General features: G+C 35.5%; 1 protein-coding gene across 2 annotated transcripts in view; it reads left to right on the forward strand.

The window, feature by feature from the left end:
* The window catches only part of WWP1 (WW domain containing E3 ubiquitin protein ligase 1), a 59,922-nt gene that overhangs the window by 33,441 nt on the left and 4,082 nt on the right, over positions 1 to 22,399 (forward strand). For both annotated transcript variants that reach the window (XM_054281857.1, XM_054281947.1), the window contains exons 7-23: positions 699 to 880; positions 3,700 to 4,051; positions 5,301 to 5,396; positions 6,022 to 6,196; positions 9,485 to 9,539; positions 9,634 to 9,718; positions 9,818 to 9,946; positions 10,867 to 10,939; positions 11,032 to 11,103; positions 12,089 to 12,177; positions 14,795 to 14,954; positions 17,605 to 17,738; positions 17,836 to 17,976; positions 18,902 to 19,022; positions 20,178 to 20,282; positions 21,637 to 21,733; positions 22,034 to 22,106. In XM_054281857.1, the coding sequence (XP_054137832.1) occupies positions 699 to 880; positions 3,700 to 4,051; positions 5,301 to 5,396; positions 6,022 to 6,196; positions 9,485 to 9,539; positions 9,634 to 9,718; positions 9,818 to 9,946; positions 10,867 to 10,939; positions 11,032 to 11,103; positions 12,089 to 12,177; positions 14,795 to 14,954; positions 17,605 to 17,738; positions 17,836 to 17,976; positions 18,902 to 19,022; positions 20,178 to 20,282; positions 21,637 to 21,733; positions 22,034 to 22,106 (2,139 nt within the window). The remainder of the gene's footprint in view (positions 1 to 698; positions 881 to 3,699; positions 4,052 to 5,300; positions 5,397 to 6,021; positions 6,197 to 9,484; positions 9,540 to 9,633; positions 9,719 to 9,817; positions 9,947 to 10,866; positions 10,940 to 11,031; positions 11,104 to 12,088; positions 12,178 to 14,794; positions 14,955 to 17,604; positions 17,739 to 17,835; positions 17,977 to 18,901; positions 19,023 to 20,177; positions 20,283 to 21,636; positions 21,734 to 22,033; positions 22,107 to 22,399) is intronic.

A 22,399-nucleotide genomic window follows, 5' to 3' on the forward strand; every position in this document is an offset into this window, starting at 1 on the left:
GGCATTGAGTGTGATTTTCAAAATATGTGTCTCTGGTGGATGGCTTTAAGCATTCAGAAAGAGATTTAAGTGAAAAACCAATGCACCACTGTAACTGAACAAAACTTTCCATTCACAAGCCCTTAAAATGCATTTCTCCACGGGGCCTTGCAAACACAGAGCTGCCTATGTGTAGTTGTCCTCACAATGTCCCATCCTGCCAATGTCAAGAGAAGCTCATCTTATTTTCCTTTTACTGAGGGAGAACTTTGTTGCTTTCTTATGTTATGAGTATTTTTAGTGATATTACTAACAAAACCAGTTCTTCCTCTTTCTTAATGAGAGAAAAGGCTTTCCTGCTCATAGCTGCACTTTGGAAGGGTCCCTAAGGCTGTTTTGGAAGATGCAGCAGGTGCATCGGTCTGTTCAATTAAATTCTGATGTGTCATTAAAAGTAAAAGAGAAAGTAAAAATGGAAACTCTTACCTGTTACAAGTATCTGAAATCCTCAAAATTGAATCTTGCGTTTTTCTTGATAGTCAAGTGTGAAACCAAAATAATTATCTGGGCTGCAAACATGACAATATAAACAGTTGTGAATTTACCACCATTTCTTTATTTGTTTCTATAGCATAGTTTAGTGTAGCATTTAGTTTAGTTGTGTAACCATTTAACATGTTGCTTATAGTAACCTGAAATCATCTTTTATTTTTACCAAGATCTGCTTGTGACATTTCTAATGGGATAGACAATCAAGTACCTTCCAGCTCTGCAATACAGAATACGTTCAGTGTGGAAGCTGTTAATGGAGACAGCACACCATCTCCTAATCATGTTGCAGCCAGACCCAAAAATACACCAGTACCAAAACCACTTGAAGCTCAGCCTGTCGACAGCACTGGTAAGAGAGAGTTATGAGAACGTGTTCCATGAGGCTTTTTTGTCTAGTTGTATCTCAAGTTGAGCTACTTTTTGTGGAAAATTTTTGTTGGAATTCAAAAGTACTGAAAGGATGTGGCTTGAATTTATAATTTTGTGTGTCCACTTCTGTAAATTTTTTTGGAGTAGACCCATTCTTAAATATATTGAGTTTCACACTTTATCATAAGTTCTTTTCTCTGATGAAGGAAGATCAAAGTCTCCAAAATCTTTCATTTTTCTGTCCCGGTTTCTCTGAAACCATATTACTGTTTGTCTGGAGGAAAAATCAGGTTTCTTTCAAAATGAATTTGAGTAGCTATGGTTAAATTTTTCCTGACATTACATAAATCTGATTTAGGCAGGAAACTACTGTGCTCTGAGTTGAGATGTGTTCCAGGCTTTCTGTGCCTTCAATTTTTTTTCATAAATTCCATTTAAAAACAGCTAGTGGCAAATACTGAATTTTGTTTCCCTCTTAAACACCAAAACATTGCTTCTGACTACAGTTCACTTCTGCTTCAGTGAAACTAGTTTTTTGATTTTTGTTCCTCTGGTGTCTAATACTGGCTGTGCTTTGTAAGCCCTTTGTCTTTTCTCAGCTGTTTGGGAGAGATTACAGTGATAGCAGAGAGAAAAGAAAACCGTAAATAGAAATAGGCAAGTTGTTACTAAGTGGCAGAACAGAGATTGTCAAACTCTCTGTAATAGACTGGTATATTTGGAAGATAACAGAAAGAATTATGAACCTTAAAAAGTTATAATTAAATTAGGTCTTCTCTGAAGCTTTTCTCTATTTGGAGAACTTTATTTGATTCCCCTCTCTTTTCAGCTCAAGGCTAGAGGGCATATATATTATTAAGACATTGCTCCCTTTTTCTTCAACAGCAGAGAGAGCCATTTGAAATCTGTATTAGAATAGGGTAATTGAAAAATAATTGATTTGTTCAAGTGGTAATATTGATGAAATCATCACTGACCTTGCACTGAGGCATTGATATAGGAGTAATCAACTACTCTACCAGTGGATGAAGATGTTTTTAAGGCAAGGCAAGATCTCTGGCATTTTTTGATGACACTTTATTCCGCACTGTTGTGCTTTAGCAGGATTGTAATTTTATGTGATGTTGCCAAAATTGCTGTATTAGGCATAATTGGTGAAGTAATCATCTGATGTAATGTTTTATACATCTCCTTTGGAGATGAACTTACTAATAGAGCAGATGATTTGTTCATTATTTTGCTTCTAACTTTGTTATGTGATCCTCTTCATTCTTTAATGTGGATGAGTTGAAATTTTAAATGGAAGTTGAAATTTCAGTTGACTTTTTTCTTGTGTAAATTAAGTTGTTGCTAGTATAAGCAGAAATTTGAGGAAACGTGATCAAATTGCTCATAGTTTTCATGTCATGCTGAAACAATATAAAATCTTGATATGCATTATGTAGTTGATTTCTTTTGTGCCATCTGGAAGCAGTGTGTGTTACCCTGGAAAAGTTTTGTTCAAAAAGTAATGCCTTTATAGAACTTAAAAATCTGTTGCCTGTAAAATCATGCTTATGCTTACGCATATCAAGAAAATTCATATGGTGTAGTGATAATTCTTTAAGGAAACTGACTTGCTAATTTAGATTCTAATGACAGAATTAAACAAGTGAACTCTTTAAAATAATGGAACAACATTTTATAGGCACTAATGTAGGATTAAATTTTGCAAATGTGTATCAGTAAGGTTAAGGGTATAGAATTAAATTAGTTTCAGCCCTTAGCAGGGTAAGGTGATAATATACTGTAAGGTAAGAAAATTGCTTGAAGCATGTATTGCATATCCTTAGTCCTTAGAAAATTGTTGCAACTCTAAAACAGGTACAAGCTACTAAGAATTGTCACTGTTTGATGTTGATTAGTGGTTCAGAAAATGAAAGTGCTGAATGATGTGATGCTGCTTTTTTACGGCCTTGACTTTTAATGGATGTCCTACAGACTGCTGTACCTGATGTCACTTGTCTGAGTTAGACAAGATCTGGATGTGCTGAGAGACTGTTCAGTTAAGCTCTGCAGATGATTGGTGTGTTGTTTGCCAAGTGGGCTTGGGACTAATAAAGCTTTCTTAGCATCGTTTGTCTGTTAATCCATGCCTGCTTTAAACCTTTTACGAGATTGTGCTTGATTCAGTTTGATGACATATTTATTGTTCTATAAAAGATAGAATTGATTTATTTTGTAATTCTAAAGTAATTTTCTTCAGTCATTGAACTATGTAAGTTGTGTTAGCCAATAATAGTTTTTATATTTTAATCCCTCTTTTGGAGGGGGATTTTTTTTCCAAGTTGCACAGGTGTAGAGTTAATTGTAGGGTTTGGTACGTCAGCTCTGAAAAAAAAAAAAGAAATTATCTGTAGGAAATGCCTCTTAGTTTTCCAAATCTCATAGAGTAATCTCATAATACTTGTTTTCATGTCATACTGATTAAGATTCTTTTTTGAACTTCACTATAAATTCAGGGTTTTAAAAAAGCCTGTACAGTTTTGTGGAAAGCAGATGGGTGCCTCTTGCTAATCTAGACTGAGGTGCAACATTGAGTTGACCTAGACATGGAGAAACTAATAAATAACTTCATATATATACTTCATATATATATATATATATATATATATATATATATATATATATATATATATTTGTATCCCTATGTAAAGGGAAGCACAGAGAATGGGTTCCAAAATTTACTCTGGAAGTTGGTTATTTGAAAAGTAAATCTCATCAGATTCTGATACACAAATGTTATTTCCTATTTCTCAGTTAATGGTGAGTCATCTGCCTCTGCACCTGAAGCTGGCAATTCTTCTATCTCCGAGGCTCCGACGGGTTCAGATGAAGCTCCTGTGTCTTCAGCAGATTGCACTAATGATACAGCAGAACCTCAGTCAGCAACAGAAGCAACTAGTTGTTCTGAAAGCCACACTTCTGCATTACCTGTTGTGTCTGCTGGAGTAGAACCTGCAGCTGCCCCAGAGTGTGCTCAGCCTAGTGCTCGGAGCAGCGCAGCAGCAGATGCGGCAAAGCCGAGGGAATCCTCCTCCACGCCAAGTGCGTCTGCAGAACCTGTGAGACAGCAGCCTGGTAGTGCCAGTACAGAACCTCTGCCACCCGGGTATGTTGTTTTGCTTTAATGCTATCATTTTGTGTCATCTAAATGTGCATATAAAGAAACAGAAACTTAATTCTATAAAGGGGTTTTCAAATACAGGTCAGCTGACCGAGATGGAGTTATTTGATCTAAAATGGGATTTGTACTGCTGCTATAACTGGCTAGTCTTGTCCCAGAAAGTAATAACTTGTAACTGATTTGCTGAGATGGTATTGTGATCTTAACAGACAAACTCTTGTCTGTTAAGATGTGAAGGCTTTTCATTTGATATTTTCAAACTTATTTGGGCCATAATTAATTATTCCTTTGTTTCTTAGTAGTAGGGACCAAAGCACAAAGAAGTGAAAATGACTAGTCTATAAATGCTTGTAGGTGCTTGCTGTGTAAGAATGAGTTCAAAAATGTTATAAATAATATTTGATGTGTATGTAGGTATGTGCTAAGAAGAGCTGGAATATTTTAATTTTACTAGATTGTTAGAAATTGCTTTAGTAGTCTTTAGTAGTAGCAGGCCAGGTGTTCTGCTTACATTTTCAGGAACTAATTAAGTGTTTATGTAAGAAAAATAAATATATATCAACTGTGGGCAAGCACTTCACCTTTCCATCTAATGTTTCTCCTGGTTTCCATGCCATTTATACATACTTTTATTGCATTGTGGTAGTTCTCAGCATTATGAAACTTCAGCTGTTGGCCTAGCTCCATCCTCAGCATAAGATTGTTTCACAAAATGAAGTAATCACTTGGGATCAGATAGAAATTTACCAGGATAGGAAATAGAAACACATGTAAAAGAGCTGATAGCACACACTTCAGGTTCACTCTGAAAGATGCTGTTTGTTGGATATTGGGAACAGAGCTTCAAAATGAAACACTTTCATTTTTTGAGAGACATGAACTTGGAAATGCAAAGAATGCATCTCTCTAAGCACTTTTGGAATGAGGTTTTTTTAGCATCCAAGCATTGAGCAGATAATTAATTGACTTTGTTCCAAACTTAAATATAATAGAAAAATGCTTGGGAAAATTGATGTATGCTCATTATGTGCTAAATCCTTTAAAGTCTTTATGGTGATATCAGTTAAATAGGAAATAACTGATCTGTATTCTGTTATGAATTTTCTTTGGTGTTCGAGAATGGGTTTTGGACCATGGTATTTTTACTCAGTCCCAAGGTAATTTATTGTCTTAGTGGGAAGTCCCAAGGATGTATTTGCATCTTCACTTATGTGCAAGTCTCTTTGTCGTGAAGGTGGGAGCAAAGAAAGGATCCTCATGGTAGAACCTATTACGTTGATCACAACACACGAACTACAACATGGGAAAGACCACAGCCCTTACCTCCTGGGTAATGTACACTTTTGAATTAAATATGATAAACTTATTATATTTTTGTTTGTATGTTTGTTGCTGGAAACAAACAGCAGCTCATCAAAACTGAATTCTGTATCATATATTAAGAGATTCTAGCTTTCATTTAATTATATAAAATTGCAGCTGTTGTTACAGGAATGTTGATATTGGATATGTCACTAGGTTTGATCACTTGTTCAAATACAGCTACTAAAGTATTTTGTAGCTTCTTCCTTTAAAACTTAAGCATGAAATAATGAATATTTGATCACCTTCATTTAGGTGGCACCACTAAGTGTAGTGCACTGGTTCCAAACCTCAGATTTCCCAGCAAAGTGTTCTTTTTGAAGTCTGCCAACATTACTTGCAGTCAGAGGTGTTTACAACGTTAAGAATGAGGTGACAGAGAGCTGATCAGGCAATTGCTTGTAGTCTGTGTATGCTCATTGTGGTTGTTCATCTGCCAATTAAGTTGAGGTACTTTGGTGCCCTTTAGAACATGAAATCATGCCTGTGACTCCAGTAGTTAATTTGAGTACCACTTAGGAATTTGGCAAAGAGAAAATTGGTTAGTAACACTACTGAAAGAATTAACTGTTAACATTTGTTTTTCTTGAAAGCTGGGAAAGGAGAGTTGATGATCGTGGGAGAGTTTACTATGTGGACCACAACACCAGAACGACAACGTGGCAGCGACCAACAATGGAGTCAGTGAGGAACTTTGAGCAATGGCAATCGCAACGGAATCAACTGCAGGGAGCTATGCAACAATTCAACCAACGATACCTCTATTCGGTAAAGTACACAACATTTCAAATAGTACAGAGGTATTGATATACTTTTTGTTATTTAACTTAAAGGAAAGGGATTTTGTAACTATTCAACCATATGGGTTAAATGACATTTAGCATCGGTAATTTAGATTTTGATTATTTTGAAAAAAGTTAGAAATCATCCTTTTATTGGATGAAAATCAGAAAGTACTTTTGGGCAGAACGTGCTCCCTTCTGAGTTTGTTTCCTGACATCAACTTTGTGTAGTGCATTTTACATAACATTATTAATGCCAGTAGTAAGAGGTACAACTAAAACTGTCCCTTAAACTGAAGAGGAATGTAAATGCTGTTAGGGGTCATTTTGAGCATTAAATAGCCATAAAAACTGTTTAGGTGATTAGAGTTCCTTCACTAATACAAGTGGCAGTTCTTTTACTTTGAAGGTTATACATCTGGTTCAACTCTGGAATTTCCTACATGGTTTTCCATTTCTCTCACATAGTTGCTAACTTCTGCCTGAAGAAAATATGAGTAGCTTCATAGAGAATATTTTTCGGGTCAGATTTTTCCATCTGACTGGATAAGTAGAATAGTTGTTTCTTCAGAGTTAAGAATGATGGTGCCTGTGTGTCAGTGTCACTCTAAACACTTCAAGAATTGTGTTTGGCTTCTTAAAAAAATGATCTGATCCCAGAAACTTTGTAAGTGATATGCAGAAAAGCTGGAGTGTTTTAAAGGTGAAACTTTTGAAGTACAAGTCTAAAACAGCTTCATTGGAATAGGACGCTTGCATGTGCAGATCTAAGTTTAAATTTGATGGGCTTTATTCGTACTCCCCTCTGAAGCAGAGGATGCTGCAGTACTACATTTAAAAATTCTCAGCCTCTCATTATTGAATTGGACATTATATCTTGTCACTAGCAATAGCAGAAACATGCATCACCACTAATTTTCTGAACTTTCCCAGGGCTGTGTATCAAATTCAATTTGTTTTATGCGATCAGAGAAAAGTAGAATGGTCAAGGCTAGAAGGGACCTCTTAAGGTTATTTGGTCCAATGTCCCTCCTTAGGAAAGGCCACCTAGAGCAAGCCGTCCAGGACTAATGTCTTGTAAATACCTCCAAGGATGGAGACTCCACAACCCCTCTGGAAAACCTGTGCCAGCACTTGGTCACCTTCCCAGTGGAAAGTGTTTCCTGATGTTTTGAGGGAGCCTCCTGTGTTTCAGTGTATTGCCTCTGGTCTTGCTACTGTGAACCAGTGAGAGAAGCTTGGTTCCATACTTTTTGCACCCTCCTTCAGGTATTTAAACACTGGTAACTTCTAATGCAAAATCAAGAATCACAGCTGAAGCACATAGAGCCAAAAACTCTTGCTTGGCCAACTTTTTGTGCTGGTGTATGACTTTGATCAGTTGCATAATACATCTGAGAAAACTCTCACTTTTCTGATGTGAAGATTTTTTTTTTGCTAGATTTATCCTTCAGTGAACAATGTATTTTTAAAATTCAATTATATTACTTCCTTCCTTAAAGGATAACCCTTACTGAAAACCACAGACCCATTCCTTAAAATGTCTCATGTGACCTTAGAATCAATAAAAGAGGATTTGTTAGTGAGACAGAATATACCTGAAGGAAAAGAAAACTTGACCGCTTGCATCTCTTTAGAATTCTGTTTTCTAACTGTTATATCTGTTGCACAGATAGAACTCACTGTTTATTGAGGGGGAAAATTGAAATTTTATTGAAGAAGGAGTGGTGTTTTTTGTTTTTTTTTTTTTTTACTTTAGTGTGCTTCTGTATACGTTTTTCCTAAAATAGTTAAGGTCAAACTATAGCTACCTTTTCATGCTCTGGTGACATACCAGGACTCTGCCTATATAGCAGTTTGAGTGAGACTGTCTTTTATTTTTGGGAAAGAGTAGATGAATTCTTTCAGTTAAAGAAAGTTTTGATTACCTTGAGTGGTCAAAGCTAAGCTATATAAAGACAGAAAAGTAGATGGGATATGGTTATTTGAATTACTTTCATTTTTACCTGGATTAATTTATTGTAGTCATTTTGGAAGTGAATCTGCCTGGTCTTTCACTGTGTTCTGTTAAATATACAGCTCTGTGTAGCCAGCAGCCATACACAAATTCTCGGACCCATTAAGAAGGTCGGAAATATCTGAACTGTGCCAACATTCAGTTCCTTGGCAGACAGCTTTTTCCTTTAATGCACTATTCTTTTACAGTCACCACAGAGAAGTCTTTGGTTAGAGGATTATTGTGATTGTGTGGTCTCCTAAAGCAGAAAAGACTAACTGCATTTGCTGCTGAAATAATAAATAAATTCTCTGTTCACGTGTAGTAGCTGGTGGCTGGGGCAACTATACAGCTCGATTTTGAGTGTAACTAATGCATTTCCTTCTGATCCTTGATCTATTTCTCCTTCAGAGAAAAAATATCATAGATTTGTTTTGCCTGAATTTGCTCCTGTAAACTCTTATTTGATATTTTTGTACTGCAAATGCTATATGAACCAGTATTGGTTCCTAAGACACTCTTTGGAAAACACACCCAGCAAAATTCCATTCTGCACTCACACGGACTAAAAGTTTTCCTTCAAAAATTTTTAGGGGTGGATGCTTTTAATTATAGATCAGAGCATGGATCCTGTAGTTTGTGGGATTTCTGCCTTTTATTTTTGTTTTTTCCATGCTTTGTATTTTTGGGAGCTACTTGGGGACTTCTGCAAGGTTACAGTATATTAGGAGCTTAGCATGTGTTTACATAATAATGTAATCCCTTTTTTTCCCCCTTCGAACCTTACTGTATGTTGGTATAATTTTATCCATCCGCATATGGATGCAGCTGCATTTAAAAAAAAAATGACAATGTTTGAAAATAGCCAAACATTCAGGGAAGTTATGATGTATAGAGGAAGTAAAACCCCCTATGCTGGCAGTAGTCACTGTGCTTGGAAATGTTTATTATGATAAAACGTGTTCTTAAGCAAGACCTTAGTGCTTATCTGCTGATCCATGCTTCCTCAAAACTTGTGTGAACTGCACCTCTTTGTGTGAGCACTCAAGTTTGCTGTAGGAAGGGAAAGGGAGGGTACATTGCACTGAAAACAAGTGTGGAAAGCCTATCTTATTATTATATAATCTAGGTTTCTTTGCAAAACCAAATTAAACATGGCATGATGGTTTTTTTTTGCAGAATGAATAGTCTTCAGGACTAGTGATAACCTTAGAACACACTGAGAAAATAATATTAATAATATTTGGCCTAACTGAAAGTCCTCTTGTTTTTAAATAGGCTTCGATGTTGTCAGCAGAAAATGATCCACTTGGGCCTTTACCACCAGGCTGGGGTAAGTTAATTAGCTGTGGATTTCAGGAAGTGGCAGTTACAGAAATTTGGAATGCAGTTGTTGTATAGTGGATTTTTTTCTTTTTTTCCCTTAGAAAGAAGAGTGGATTCAAATGATAGGGTGTATTTTGTAAATCATAACACAAAGACAACACAGTGGGAGGACCCTCGAACTCAAGGGTAGGTGTGTATAATGACTGTGCAGATTCAAAAGATCTTGCCTTATTCTTTTATGTCATGATATGGGGGGAAAAGCACTGCTTGCCATTTCTTTTGCAGTTTACAAAATGAGGACCCTCTTCCAGAGGGCTGGGAAATCAGATATACCAGAGAAGGTGTCAGATACTTTGTTGATCACAATACGAGAACCACCACCTTCAATGATCCTCGTACTGGGAAATCTTCTGTGTAAGTGAGAAATTAAATATATTTTTGAATGTTTTACCTTGTTATAATTAAATAGTGAAGTTTTCTCATACTATAAAACGATCTACGCTTTCAGCTGGAATTGCATACTAAATTATGAACAAGTTTTTATATTAGAAGTTGAATATATTTCAAAATTTTATTTGTGACTTTATCTATGACACATTTTGCTGTACTGCTCTGATGTTCAGTAGTTTTTATACTCTTTTGAAATACCAAGATTATAATAATTTTATAAATAGAGAGGGGCAATGAGGTTAACTTGAATAATGAACTGATATAACTAGTAGTTGCATTTTTAAAGTAACAGCAAATGGAATTATGAGTATTCCTTATAATGATACACACTCTACCAACAGTAATGTCTAAACAAAGTAGTTCTAAATACTCCTGAAAAAGTTTACATGCAAATCTTCTTTTAAAAATTTTGATTAAAAGTATTGACCCAACCTATAGGGGCTTTCTTAATGTCTTTTGTATGGGTAGGGTTTACTTCTGTCAACATAGTGATGACAACAAGCCTGTAGAATGTTGCACTAGAATGTCCTTCATAGTTCCAGAAGCTGCTGAATTTATAAAGCCTAACTTAACAGTCTTTCTCTCAGTGAGGATGATAAATTAGATGTCTCTCCTTTATGTGACTTGTAGTTTTTACACATTTCATAGGGATTTGATACCCTACTGATCTTTTATCTTTCTGTCAAATTTGGTAAATTGACTTGCAAAAAATAAAAAAAAAAGGGCAAGGGATGGTGGAAAGGAAGACTGGCATTCCAAACCAGCAACTGCATTTGATCATATCTTACAATATCAATTTTTGTGTATTTTTGAAATCTTCATGCTGTTGTTTGGCATTGATTTGATGTCTGCATGCTTAATGTATCTTCAATGTTTCCTTACAGAAATAAAGGGCCACAGATTGCTTATGAGCGTAGCTTTAGGTGGAAACTTGCTCATTTCCGTTACTTGTGTCAGGTACTGATTTATTGATTATTTATTTATTGAAATTATATGAGTTTTTACAAATGTGTGTGCTACCTTTTAATGTTACTGCCTTATGATTACAGTCCAATGCACTGCCAAGTCATGTGAAAATCAATGTATCCAGACAGACTTTGTTTGAGGATTCCTTCCAGCAAGTAAGCCTGCAAAAATTATTGTGTTTGTTTATCAAGACAAAGCAGAGAAACAAAAATGGCCATAGCTATTTCAGACTAATGGTCCTTCAGGCACAGTAGTCTTCCTCTGGTATTAGCTAGTGGGGGTTTCTTAGGGAAGACTCTAAGAAAAGAAGTATTGTATATAATACTTTTACCATATGATCTTTCATTTTCCAGCTGTATACAATTGAAATTATTCTTGAGCTTGAAGTGGTTTCTGACTATTTTAATAATCCTCAAGGGATTTCTCTTCTATGAGCTTGTCTGTGCTCCTCTTGTGAACTTTGTGCGTCTACAGCCTCCTGTGGTGGAGTTCCATAGCTTAACTGCTGTGGCATCAGCCACATTGGATTTGCTTTTCTGATTCCCGTGTTTGTTTAGATATCTTACCTTGTATGTTTTTTTCTCCAGTTAAAACTGCTTTGTCCTTCAAAGATTAAATCTGTGTAATTGAAGCTTGCAGTCCTTGAGCTCTTACAGTCTGTAGCAAATGAGGGATGAAAATTCTTGCTGCTGTCACCACAAGACCTCTAGGCAGGAATTCTCTATAAGTTAAAAAAGTATATTATAAATGAAAGTATATTGAACTTAGTCTGGATTTAGTTATTTATTTTAAGTGATTTCCCTAAAACCAAAATTCATATATATCAAATGAAGTGCCTTTTCACCTGTTTTCCTTAAATAATGACTGCCTTAGGAAGAATGTAAGAACAGCGTACCCAGAAAGCATTACTTTCCAGATATTCCTTCCACTTGCTAGCAGTCTGCTGCTAAGGGATTTTAAGTCCAAGTTGGTATTTTTGTGTGTAGTTCATTGATTGCTTGTTCCATGAGATGGTCTACTTGCTTTTCAAATTTGTGTAACATTTGACATATACACAATTTCTGTATCAACATAAATTAAATCTGAATGAATGATGTGGTAACAATCCATAATTTATAACATTAATTTATTTTTTAATAGATTATGGCATTAAAGCCCTATGATTTGAGGAGAAGATTATATGTTATATTTAGAGGAGAAGAAGGATTGGATTACGGTGGCTTGGCAAGGTAAAAGAAATTTTCTTCAATAGTTTTTATTTTTTTTAATAGCTCTCTAGCCTTGATTTCTCTTGCAGTCTGACCCTAGGTACCTTTTAGTCCACCCTAAATGTATTAAGGAGATGGCAACACTGGCTATTGTCACAGGTTATAACTTCACATTGGTAAAACTATGCTCTCAGTTTTTCAATTCTTTGACAGAGTGGTGTTGAAATTGGAATGAAATTAATTGCTTTGTCTGAGTTATTTCAAAAACTTTCTGTCAGAAAGTTTAATTTTCCTAGAAGTGGGAACTGTGGGAAAATAAAGTGTTCTGCTTATTTGGAAAAATTGCAAGTGAACACCAGATTGGAACTGGTAAGAACAGAAAGGAAATAAACAAAAGGAGAGTAGTGCAGGCATGAAGGAACAACTGACAGACTATGTTGGCTCCCCTGCAATGTGAAACAGCTGGACTATGGGTTTTTCTAGAATCTGAAGTGGAACTCAGAGGGGAAAAATCTCATAACAAGAAAACCATAGACGAGATTTCATTTCTCGATCACTGAGAATGGAGCCACTGAATACTGCTGCCAGTTACTTCAATGAAATGTTCCTGCTTGGAAAAAAATTTCAGTACTACTGTATATCCAGAGAATAGGAAAAGGTCATAGGTGATAGAATTTTTCTTGTTACGTTGTTTTGGGTTTGTTTTTTCTTTAATATGTGAAGATGTTCTGGTTTGGTTTTGTTCTGGTTTTATGTAGCTTCCTGCATTAAAACTGAATTGAGTGAAAATGTATAGTATTTATATGCAAGGAAAGTTGCCGCTGAAGGTTGAGCTTCTTTTGGGTATGTGGTGTTTTGCTTCTCATTACAGTATCACATAGATTTTTGGGGAGTGATTTCAGGAAGGAATTCAATTTTTGCTTTGCATGGGTTTTGTTTTGTTGGGGTCCCTATTGTGAGGGTCATAGGTTTAGGATGGGAACCAGAACAGTTCATAGATCTTTCCATAGAGAAGATGTTAGAATAATTCAACTGAAGTGTGTTAATCAAATAAAGTAGAGAATGAATAAATAAAAAATATATAACCAGTATAGTTTCATACTTATTTAAGTCTTGCCCAAGATTTTTAATGTGAAACTGAGAACCAGCCAGGATCTCATTGTAACTTGAGCTGAGAATTCTTAAGTGACACTAAATAAATGTTCATGTACTGACTAATGAAATACAGCATTAATACAAATATAGATCAGCTGTCCCTCAGCAGACTAAACTCAGTGTTCCTGTCAGATTTTTACCTTGCACATAGCAGGACCAATCTGACATCATGTCCTGTGGCAAGTTTTTAGCTGTTGATATGAAAAATTCCTTGCTTCTGCAACTTCTTGTTAATGGCTGATTTAGTTTATTCCTCCCTTGTTATCTGACTTGTTCTAATTTAAATGTCTATTCAATTTGATGCTTCTGTGTAGTTAATGTAATTGTCTCAGTATGAAACTTGCCTAGAATGCTGTACAACGTTCTCGTGCTTGCTGGAAGATACACGGAACCCTGTTAGGGTTATTGGATCCTGGCTGCCTTTCTCTGTTTACTCTTTCTACTTGGCCTTTGGGTTGGAAGTGTATCATAGTGACTCATGATCCATGACTTGAGTTTCATGGCACTGTTAGGAGAAACATGCCAGCAAACCTAATTTCTATTCCTTGATCTTGAATAAATACAAGGATAAAAGAGATAACTTTTAACTATGACAGCTGAAAGGCAGTCAGAATGGAATTCAGTCCCTACAGTTATTATAGGACAGACTTTCAGCTGTTTTTATGGGCTACCCCTAGACCTGGTACCAAACATTTATTGCCTGATATAAAAGCCCCTGAGTATGTATGACTGTTCTCAGGTCTCTGCAAATACTATATGCAAATATTAGAAAGCAAGAAATCTTATCAAAATCACCTATCTGAATGCTGAATACCAGATTGTGGTATTATTTCAGATCAGCTGAGTTGAAAAAAATTAAGGTGGTGAAAAACATGTATTAATTTTACCTCAGCAAAAAGATACTTTTACACTTTCATGTCGTGTAGGCTTAACCAATGCATGGTAATTTGTTAAACGACAGTAACTCAGTATGTGTTTTTGCTGTCAGACTGGAAAAGCAAATAAGGTGTGCTGAGATTTCAATTGTTTGTTTTGTTTTGTTTTATCTAAGTTGTTTATAATAAGCATGGAATAATCTGTGATTTTTTTTGAGTAAAGATGTGAGTTGGAGAGAGTAAAGTAGGGATGACCAGGGTAAGTGCTGTGTACTGGTTGAGGCAAGGACTGTGTAAGAAAAAGGTGTTACTGATAGGCAGCTAAAACCTGTGCTGTGAGGGTGAGTTCAAGATGAAAATCTTAACTTCTAATAATTTCTAAACTTTGGAAACCATGATTTGCTAACATTATTTGGTCTAATAATTAATTTTCTATATTTAAAAATATATAATACCATATATTATTCTGTGATTCTAATACAACACTGTTTATATTATTTTTCAAAGTTTGCATATATTTTGACCATTTTGCTGGTTACCTAATGGGAATGGTGATAAACATCTGTATTTGATGGTTTTTATGTGTATACATGTTTTTTTTTCCTTAGAGAATGGTTTTTCTTGCTTTCCCATGAAGTACTGAACCCTATGTACTGCCTATTTGAATATGCTGGCAAGAGCAACTATTGCCTGCAGATAAATCCAGCATCAACAATCAATCCTGACCATCTTTCATATTTCTGTTTCATTGGGCGCTTTATTGCCATGGTAGGTTAGATTTTTAAGGTTTTGTATTTGCTGTAGCTATACATTTACTCTGAACAGTATTTGTTTGTACAGTTATAAAGGTTATATTAATCGCACAGAAATGGAAGATTAAGACATATAAGTTTATTGAGCCAATTCCCTGAGAGTTAAGTGTCTTGCACACTCATGTTTCCTTGGAGAGTTATCAAAGTTAGTATGACATTCGGTATGATATTTTATTTTCATCAATTGGATGTGTGTACTTCATGCAAACGGTTGTCTGAATACTGATGCTCTGAAAAATGGGGCTAAATATTTTGTGAAAAAGGCTCCTCAGTTGGACCTGGTATACCTGAGAATATTTGAAAAAATGAGTTAGAATGTTTTGCAGAGTACACTGGGCCTTAATTTAAATGTATATAAAAGTCAGACACTGAGGAGAGCAGAAGCTGTCAGGGAGCTGATTCTCTGCCATCCAATTTCTCTTAAACCACAAGCTAATCAGACACATTGTATCATTTCTTCGGTATCACTGAGTTGGTCTTCTGTATTGACTCCTGTTCTGTCACATTTCTTACCCTCCATGTAGTATACAGTCATCTTTCCACATAATCATCATGTCTACAGGTAGTCCTCAGCAACATCCCTCAACCTGGTGAATAGTGAAACCAAAAAGAATAGAAAGCATTTTCATATTGCCTCATGTTGTTCAGGTTTTTTGTACAAAATTAGAATAAACACAAGCCAAGCATAACATGAAAAAATACTCTCAGACTTAAAATAAATTAGGTTTGGGTGGTTTCTTAGTTCTGCTTTTCTTATAGATGCTTCTTAAGAAATATATTCAGCTATGACAATAACATCTCTGAATTCAAGCGTTTTATGGCAGAGTTCACGATTGTTGTGCTGTCATGAAAATTTACCTCATTGGGTTTACACTTTCAATAGGCTGCCACATTTTTTCTTTGTTTTAGAGTCCTCAGCAAGTTAGAGGGCCGCTCAGCAGGAAGGTGTGATAAAGCCAGTTAGGTGCTAGAGCCAGTGTTTCTTTGCTGGTGATTTTTGATCTTGTCTGTAAGAAATGCTAACTTTAGGAAAGCTATTTCATAACAGTACAGATCATAGTAGAGAACTTAATTAAAGTAATTAATGTAATTAAAAGACAAACTTCTATTTCCTGAAGTATTTATGTGTTTATATTTTAAATTCTCTAAGCGAGGCAAGAGAGAAACCCATGTAATGCTGCCTGATTTGGTTTGTTGCAAGGTTTGAGTATTCATGGTTTATACTGGATGGAACTTTCTGCAGTGCTTCCTGAGATACCCTCTAGTGGCTTAAGATAGCTCAGGTAATAATGCAACTGGGACATGAAGTGGCAGTTTCTGTTCTTCTCGCAGTTCTAAAATAGTAGTGAGTTTTTTAGTGTTAAGTACTGAAGTAGCCACAGTTGTTTTCAACTGAAACAGGAGTAAACATAAAGAATACACATCTTGCTTCATAATAAAAACATGTTAAATGAAGTTGGCTGTGGCAACTTTTATATTTTGCTGTAAGATTATCATACACCTCAAATAAGGTGATTTTAAGAGCTTAATTTTGCAAAAGCAGAAAATCATATGCCCAGGTGCTGCACTGGACGTGGAATTTCTGCCAGGTCAACCTCCCATGAGAAGAATTAAATAGTTTCAAAGTAAATAGATGCACAAACAAACAAACAAATAAATATAGGCCTTTAAGAGAACTTCTTTAAGGTCTCCTTAAGCAGAAGGAAATGCATAATAGACTAAGCCTAAAAGGGGGAAATTGGGTGGGGAAAAAGATGGAGCCTAGAGGAAATGGGCTGTTAATTTGCTCTTCTGCTCTCAGAATTTCAGCTGAGAGGAAAGAGAAGCAATGAATGCCATATATGGCCTATGTTTAGGATGGTTTTTTTAAAAGAGCTATTTAATTGGAGAAAGTGTACTTGATAAAGCTAAGGGGAAGAAAGGGTTTTCATGGTTATGGTTGTGCTCTGTGAGCTCTTAGGTGCACTGAGTCAGTGTAGCGACAACACTGTGTGTGTGTGTGTGTGTGTGTGTAATGCTGTGCTTCAGTACTATTATTATTCAGCTTACACCCTATATGCATGTGTAGTGAGACAAGTGTGACCATGTTGGGTTTGAGGTTTTTTTTTTCAGTTTTGTGGAGAACCTAATTCCTCAGTTCTGTTACTCACCTATAAAAATGTGGTTCCCAAAGCTCTTTCTTACAAGCTGCAGTAGCATTCTGTAAATGATGATGTTGTTGGATGTATGTATGTAGCAAAAAATGGCAGTAATACCCAAGTAGGATCAAATATTCTGATCAAGTAGGATAAAGTAACACTTGACAATTATGCCTATTCACATAACTAAGGGAAGAAGGGATGAAGTCCTTTTATGAGAGGTCCTATTTTTAATCAAATAATTTCTAAATTGTAATAACATATACTTGGATAAATTTTGTCCAATTTTTTTGCTTACCATTTAATTTAATGTTTTGCTCTGTATAAATATGGCTTTATAAAGCTGCTACTGGTATTTGGTGCTTTTCATTATTTGAAGGAGAAAGAAAAAATTAAGACTTCAAGTCCAGAAATACTTTAATAATTCAGTAGTTCAATAAAAACTTAACATATTTTTCTGTTCAACAGGCATTGTTTCATGGGAAATTTATTGACACTGGTTTTTCTCTGCCTTTCTACAAACGAATGCTGAGCAAAAAGCTTACTATTAAAGACCTGGAATCTATTGATACTGAATTTTACAACTCCCTAATATGGATAAGGTTTGTATTTTATTTTCTTGTGTGTGTGTTTGATATTTTATGGATTTGTTTTTGTTTATGTAGAATTAATTGCAATATTTTTTTTCTTTTCATCCAGGGATAATAACATTGAGGAGTGTAACTTGGAAATGTACTTCTGTGTGGATATGGAGCTCTTAGGGAAAGTAACCTCACATGAGCTGAAATCAGGAGGTTCAAATATCTTGGTAACTGAGGAGAACAAAGAAGAATATATTGGGTAAGGAGAACAAAGATTATATTAGGTAGGAAGGTGTAGATGCTGAAAAAAATGTTCCATGTTTCTCCTGTTGCCTTAGTCTTTTTTGACACGTTGGTTTCTGTTGGTTTTGTTTTGTTTTGTTTTACTTTTTCTTCCCATGTTACTATGTAATTCTTGTGACTGTTATTGAAATAGTACCTTGGTACATGTTGCTATCTTGATATACAACTGCTTGGTACAAAAGGGGACCATGTGGAGAGATAACCTGGAATGCTCTTAATGTACAGTGAGAACAGGTGAAACTGAAATGAGCAAGCCTGTTTTCAGTAACTTCAGGTAACAAATCCAGGTAGAGGGAAGATGTCTATTTGACAGAAGATCCTAAAATTGTTTAGAACTTTGCTACAAATGTGGAAACTGAAATTCAGAATAAGGTGTGACATGCTGTGATTTCAACTGTTTTTTAAACTCTTTTTACTACTCTTTTTTGCTTATTGCCTAGTTTTATCACTGCCCTTTTTTTAACCTCTGTTTCTGATCTATTCAGTGATCTCAAAAGCAGATGCACACAGACCCTTTTCTGTGATACAGTGTATGTCCAGTGCTGCATATAAAGTTTCCACTTAAATTAGCAGTCTTCAGTTTCTCAGAAAAATAGTTTCTACAGTATATAGATTAATTAAGGTTAATAATAATAATATTTATTTTTAACTGGAATGGTAATCTAAGTTACCTCTTGCTACTTTACTATTATCTAAATGTGAAGATTTGTGAAAATATAGTATAGTAGGTTACTTATAGTTGATAGAATTGAACAGTGTAAGAAGTGAAACTTGAGGGATTCTTACCTGATGGGAACACATACACACTCCTATGTGTTTGAACTTCTTCATGTTGAATGCTAATTGATGTTTAATTCGTGTTTGGTTTTGTTCTATCCCAGGCTAATGGCAGAGTGGCGATTTTCTCGGGGAGTTAGAGAACAAACCAAAGCTTTTCTTGATGGTTTTAATGAAGTAGTTCCTCTACAATGGCTACATTATTTTGATGAAAAAGAACTGGAGGTGAGGTTTTTTATTCAGCATTTTTAGCTTTTGCAAAGGTAATGTGTATGGAGAGATTAAATGGATAGGTCAGGTTGAATCTCTCGTCTGCCCATGCTGCATTTGATAGCTTCTGGAACATGGAGAATTTATTAAGAGCAGTGGAATTAAATAATGATAAAAATTGAATCAATGTTCTTGAATCAGTGCTTTTATGTTCAGCATTAAAATGTATTTTTGAAAGTTTCTGTGAAAGTATATGAGATCACTGATGGACCTGTGAGTCACAGACTTTTCCCTCTGTGGTAGATGGGTAGAGTTACTGTGTAACAGATGACAGAAGTTGATTGTAGTTCATAGTGATTGCTTAGGATCAAATACAATGTCTAAGACAGGTTCTAGGGTTCTTATATTTAAAGCTTGGAGGAACCAACAAGGCATGAAATGGAACTTTGCAGATCCTCAGTATACAACCCAAGGGCTGATAACAGGGATTGCTTGCATGCTCCATGTTTACTTAACAATCAGCCTGGCCTGTGTTTACTCTTGGGGTTTGTCATCTGGAGTAGGGACAAAAGGCTCTGTAGGCTGTGCTCGTTTATTTCTGTGTTACTTGACAACTTTCCCTGTATTTAATGAGCAGTTTTCTGAAACCTTCTTAAGTTAAGTAGGGAGGATTTTTTTCTAAAAAAAAGGCTTTGCTCAGTCTTATTCAGTGTTGAAAGCTTTGCCTTTAGAACTTTCAGCTTTCATAGCTTCTTGTAATGAACAATTTTCAGACTTATACTTTTCAGTATGTTTTATCTTTATTAGTAGTAGCAGCAATATAATCATCATCATTTTGGAATATGAGGTGAAGATTTAATGGAAAGGCTAATATACTCCTTAATATAAAAATTTCTCTTATGAAAAAGGTAGTAGCTTTTATTACTGAGATATTAGTTGGAAGATACCAAGTCTCTGGTATTCAGTCTTTCAGACCACTTATATACATACACAATTTTGGATAACTGTAAACTTAGGATAAAGGAAAATCTCATTGTGTAATAAAATTTTAAAAATTACCAGTCCTTTTTTCAGAGCAGAAACTTTCATTTTTGTTACCATGTCTCATACAAAATAGAAAATACACTTTAATTTTTGTGTTTAATGTAAATAAATCGTTCTCTTTTCTAGGTTATGCTCTGTGGTATGCAAGAAGTAGATTTAGCAGACTGGCAGAGGAACACTGTTTATCGTCATTACACGAGGAATAGCAAGCAGATCATATGGTTCTGGCAGGTATGTTAATCACTTACATTTCTGACTTGTGTAGGTTTTGTTTTGATCTGTAACACAAATGGTATGTGTAGTGGAGGGCTGTCCAAATGCAGATTCTTACAGCTTCCTTTCTTTTGTCTTTTCAGAGAAGGAAAGGAGGATTACTGGTCTTTAGGGAGGATACTTTAGGGTGAGAAATGGCAGACAGTTTCACACATTACATTTGGATGCTGGCTTATGAATATTTTCTTCTATATCTTGTCCTTACTGATTATTCAGTGAGGTTTATTTTATTCTTAGTGATCTACCTTCTAAATATTATTATATGTAGTACACCTGAACATTTCATTTTCCAGTACCTGAAGGGAGCCTACAAGAAAGGAGGAGAGTGACTTTTTACTAGAGCATGTAGTGACAGGACAAAGGGAAGTGGATTCAAAGAGATAGTAGCTTTAGGTTAGTTATTAGGAGGAAGTTCTTTGCTGTGAAGGTGGTGAGGCACTGAAATAGATTTTCCAGCAAAGCTATGGATGCCCCATCCCTGGAGGTGCTCAAGGCCAGGCTGCATGGAGCTCTGAGCAACCTGGTCTAGGGGAAAGTATGCCTGCTGTGGCAGAGGGGTTGAAACTGGATGATCTATAAGGTCAATTTCAACCCAAACCATTCTGATTCAGTGATCTAAAAATGTCACTTAGTACTTATGATTATTTGTCATACTAACTGGCTAATCTTCACTCACATTTTAATGGAGTTGGCTAAGGAAAACCCTCAAATACCATTCCGGCACTATTCTACAAATTTTCCTAAAGAGAAGTCAGACCTAGGGTCTTCCGGCCTTTTGAAAAACCACCATTTTAGAGATGCTTTTGACTAAGTTTCTCTGGGAAAGTGGTGCAAATCAGTTATTTCCTATCTTATTTATATCATAAGATCTGATGATAAATCTTTTTAAGATGCTTGGTACTGAAAGAATCTAAACCAGAAGCTTAAGTACCAACATTTATATGCAAGATTTTCTTAGTCTTGAAATACCCAGTCTGTGGCTAGACCAGTGCTGTGTTTCATAACAATGACAGTAGTCTTTATACAAAACATTGACATGATTTGTATTTTAGTGTAGAATATAATAGGTAAGGATTCTTCTTATTTGCTGTTCCCAGCCTTCACATTGTAGTGGCTTACAGTGCATATAATCTGAAATCACTGTTCTTTTCTCTCCACTCCATTTTGCTAAAGTAAGGAAATGCAAGTAGGTGCTAAACAAGGTGGTGGTTTTTTAAATGGAATTATACTTTTTCAACCATCTCATGAGGTTTTTGGTTTTGTCCAGCTGTGTTAAAGCTTTTTATTAATTAATTTGAATTTCTATGCCTAGTTTGTAAAAGAAACAGACAACGAGGTTCGCATGCGACTTCTGCAGTTTGTCACTGGCACTTGCAGATTACCACTGGGTGGATTTGCTGAACTTATGGGTAAGTAAAAGGTGACCAGAACTGTTTTATATTGTCACTGTTTCATTTGCAAATGAACCATGTTGCAAGTGTACAGATAAGAGGAACTTCATGTTCATCACCTTGGATCTAGAAGGGCTTTTTATATCATAAATCCCTTGAATATGTTTATAAACTATTTGGAAATTAGCTTGTTTCTGTGAGAAGCATGTTCGTGTAATTAAGGAACTCTGCTGTGCCTGAGTTGTGTAGTGTTCACATATATATCCTGTATGGTACTTAAAAGGAACAAATTACACTTTTCAAAATCTTATTTTTTAGGAAGTAATGGTCCTCAGAAATTCTGCATTGAAAAAGTTGGTAAGGAAACCTGGTTACCAAGAAGTCACACTTGGTGAGTTGTTATGTGATAACTTTCTGTACCTTTACTAGTTTATCTCTTCCAGGCTTGCATTGGCCAAATCAAATGAAATGTAATTTGGATCAATTCTCTATCTCCGTCTTCAGTTTCATTTGATTGCCCTGACATGCCAGTATTGAAAACTTTCCCAGTTGCCCTCTTCTACAATTTTGCAACTGTGCTCAACAGTTTGTCAGTGTCACATCTATCAAAAATATGAGCAATCCTTGTGTAGAACTGAAAGGTGCTTTCCTAATTCTTTTAGAGAATATTAAATAAGTAAACAA

This window comes from Melozone crissalis, unplaced genomic scaffold (genome assembly GCF_028551555.1).
Source record: "Melozone crissalis strain CALT ecotype California unplaced genomic scaffold, PUWL_Pcris_2 ptg000002l_1, whole genome shotgun sequence".
In the NCBI taxonomy this organism is placed as follows: Eukaryota; Metazoa; Chordata; class Aves; order Passeriformes; family Passerellidae; genus Melozone; species Melozone crissalis.